At 46.5% G+C, this 2,724-nt stretch overlaps 1 protein-coding gene across 1 annotated transcript; it reads right to left on the bottom strand.

Moving 5' to 3' along the window:
* Nucleotides 1-2,243: 2,243 nt before the first annotated feature.
* LOC103173489 (40S ribosomal protein S16-like) lies at nt 2,244-2,724 on the bottom strand. The gene is made up of 2 exons (XM_042345471.1): nt 2,630-2,724; nt 2,244-2,579 (listed from the first exon to the last, which is right to left on the bottom strand). The coding sequence occupies exons 1-2, from the start codon at nt 2,722-2,724 to the stop codon at nt 2,345-2,347; spliced, it is 330 nt and encodes a 109-aa protein (XP_042201405.1). The 3' UTR covers nt 2,244-2,344.

Raw genomic sequence — 2,724 nt, forward strand, 5'->3', positions numbered from 1 at the left:
TCCTCTGCACATGAAAATATCCTGCACTGTCATATTCCTCAGACCCTTTTGCTCTACCAACATGAAAAATCTGATATGTTACTTTGTGAAATGACTTCTGCCTCCCAACGCAGTAAACTATTGAATATTGCTAATAAACGAGATCCAATAGACGTACCTGGAATTCCAAATGCTACAAGAATGGGAAAGTAAATTGCAATTACAGAATACACCGTTGAAAATCCCATTCTCTGTTCTAAATATTGTTACTGAAAGCAACGGCTTCCAAGAGCACACCGAGGTCACACAGAAAAAAGTTGGTATTTATAGAAAGCCAGAATCTACAGCTTGCATCATGAATGCAATTAGTTCCAGACCTGTGAACAAATAAGTCACTATATTCACTTGAGGATTGCATATGTAATACTCGAATTAAATTGGTGATTTTGAGTTCAAAAAAATAATAAGTAAAGTGTAGAAGAAAGTAAATACGGAACAAGCAGTACACTGTTATTGAGTTTTATTTCCATAAATTTAAACAGGAATCAAAATAATTTGCTTTTATGTTGCTCCCTTCATGTGAGGTAATGCATGGGAGTTTTGAAAGTTTAAATATAGATTATATTCACAGGCTTCAATACATAATATTCATACCCGAGATGTTGGTGGTTGTCAAGTGTTGGGAAGGGAAAGATAATCAGACGCTGGTCAACGAGGAACTGTGAAATAAGTGTGTCAGCGAGCGATTCCTTTATGTGAAGACAAACAATTGCATTAAGAGGGCGCCCCTTCCGAACGGCTCATGTATACTCTGTGATTGTGCAGCAGAGAGTGGGCAGAAAGGCTAACGGCTCGGTCACTGATATGGGTACACATAGGGCTGGGACAGAATCCGCAGCAACATGCCGCTCTTCTACAAAAAANCACCCTCCGCTTTAAATATGTGTAAGTTGAAGAGAAGTGGACCAAGAATAGAGCTTGAAGGAACGCTACACGAGACTGTGCAGGGGGTGGAGAAGAACAACAGCAACAACAAGATTCCATTTATAAAGCGCCTTTCACGTCAGGAGGACGTCCCAAGGCGCTGCACAGTTGGGTCATGACCCGAGCAGGGGGGAAATGGTCAGGGTGAGGGGAGGGAAAGGAGGGAGAGAGGAGGGGGGAAATGGTCAGGGTGAGGGGAGGGAAGGGAGGGAGCGAGGAGGGGGAAGAGAGTCGAGAGGGGAGCTGAAGGCACGGTCAAAGAGAAAGGTTTTGAGACCGGCCTTGAAGGAGGAAAGGGAGGAAGCAAGGCGAAGTCATGTTTGGAGACAAAGTGGCCATGGTGTGCGACCCTCTCATTCACAATTTCGCCCGACACCACACCACGAGGTTGGGGAGGGGTGGGGTGGGGTGAGTGGGGGCTGACAGGTCGTAGGGCGAGAAAGTCAAGATAGAAGAGACGGGTGTTGCGACCGGACATTGAAGGAGGCAAAGGAGGAAGCGAGGCGAGGGGTCTCTGAGATTGTGGGGGTAGAGAGGCTGAAAGCCCGGCCACCGATGATAGGACGGGAAGGGCTGGAGACATGGAGCAGACCAGAGCACGCTGAACGGAGTGAGCGGGCAGGTTGGTAGGGAGTCAGCATGTCAGAAGGGCAGTAGAGGCCATGGCTATGCAAGGACTTGAAAGTGAGTACGAGGATCTTCAATTCGATTCTCTGAGGAATGGGGAATTAGTGGAGTCGGACGAGGGTGGGAGTGATGGGGTCACAGAGATTGGTGCGCGAGATGACACGAATTACAGAGTTTTGGATGATCTGCAGCTTGTGAATGGAAGAGTTGGGAAGGCTGATGACGGAGTTTCCATAATCGAGCCTTGATGTGACGAATTAGTGTGCAAGGTAGCATGTGGGGTGAGGCCGTGTCCGAGTCTGGCAATGTTGCGGAGGTCGCACTCTCTGTCATGGCGAGTTTGTGGGTGAGAATGGACAGTTCAGTGTCAAGCAAGACATCAGGTTCCTGAATGACTAGTGAGGTTGAGTGTGCAGCCGTGGAGGTTGATTCCGCCAGCGGACGGGGACAGAGCTCTGAGGGATAATAAATATTAATAATCCTTGCACTAGATATAGCGCTTTTCACATCTTTGCGACGTCTCGAAGCGCTTCACAGAATAGACTGCAAAGTGAATTGTCCGGATATTTGTGGGCGAAATGCTCAAGCCAATTGTGCACAGCAGTGTCCTATAAACAGTCGTATATTGAAAATGACCGATTTATCACTGTTTTGTTTTGGAAGGATTATTTTTATTATTATTATTGAATAATATTTAACCGTAAGACTTCTGGTAACGGTCAGGGGCACCAGTTCCACCAAATTTCTTTGCTCCTCAACGACAAGGATCAGCAATCAACCGGTTCCAGTGACACTGAATGAGGATGTCCTTGATCTCCTTCTTCGAAGCTTCATCTACGTATTTCTGGTAATCAGCAAATAATGTTTTGGAGATGGATTGAAGGACGGCATAAGTTTGAGCCACATGACCACCACCCTTCACAGGAACTCTGATGTCAACTCCAGCAATTCCTTCCTTGCCCAACAGAAGTACTGGCTCCAACGTTTTTTACTGCAGAGTTCGTGGCTCAATCTGGTCCAGAGGTCTTCAATTCACTTTGATAAGCCAATCCCTCTTTTAGAGTGGGCAACAGCAGTTGCTGTTTTCTTACTCCCAAAGACCTGGAATGACTGAAGTGGACCTTTGGCCGGCAT

Source organism: Callorhinchus milii, unplaced genomic scaffold, assembly GCF_018977255.1.
Source record: "Callorhinchus milii isolate IMCB2004 unplaced genomic scaffold, IMCB_Cmil_1.0 Scaffold51, whole genome shotgun sequence".
Classification (NCBI taxonomy): domain Eukaryota; kingdom Metazoa; phylum Chordata; class Chondrichthyes; order Chimaeriformes; family Callorhinchidae; genus Callorhinchus; species Callorhinchus milii.

Coding starts and splice junctions, on each gene's coding strand:
- LOC103173489 (XM_042345471.1), bottom strand. CDS start 2,724: ATGCCGGCCAAAGGTCCACTTCAGTCATTCCAGGTCTTTGGGAGTAAG. Junction 2,580..2,629: donor AAAAGAGGGATTGGCTTATC/AAAGTGAATTGA, acceptor AACTCTGCAGTA/AAAAACGTTGGAGCCAGTAC.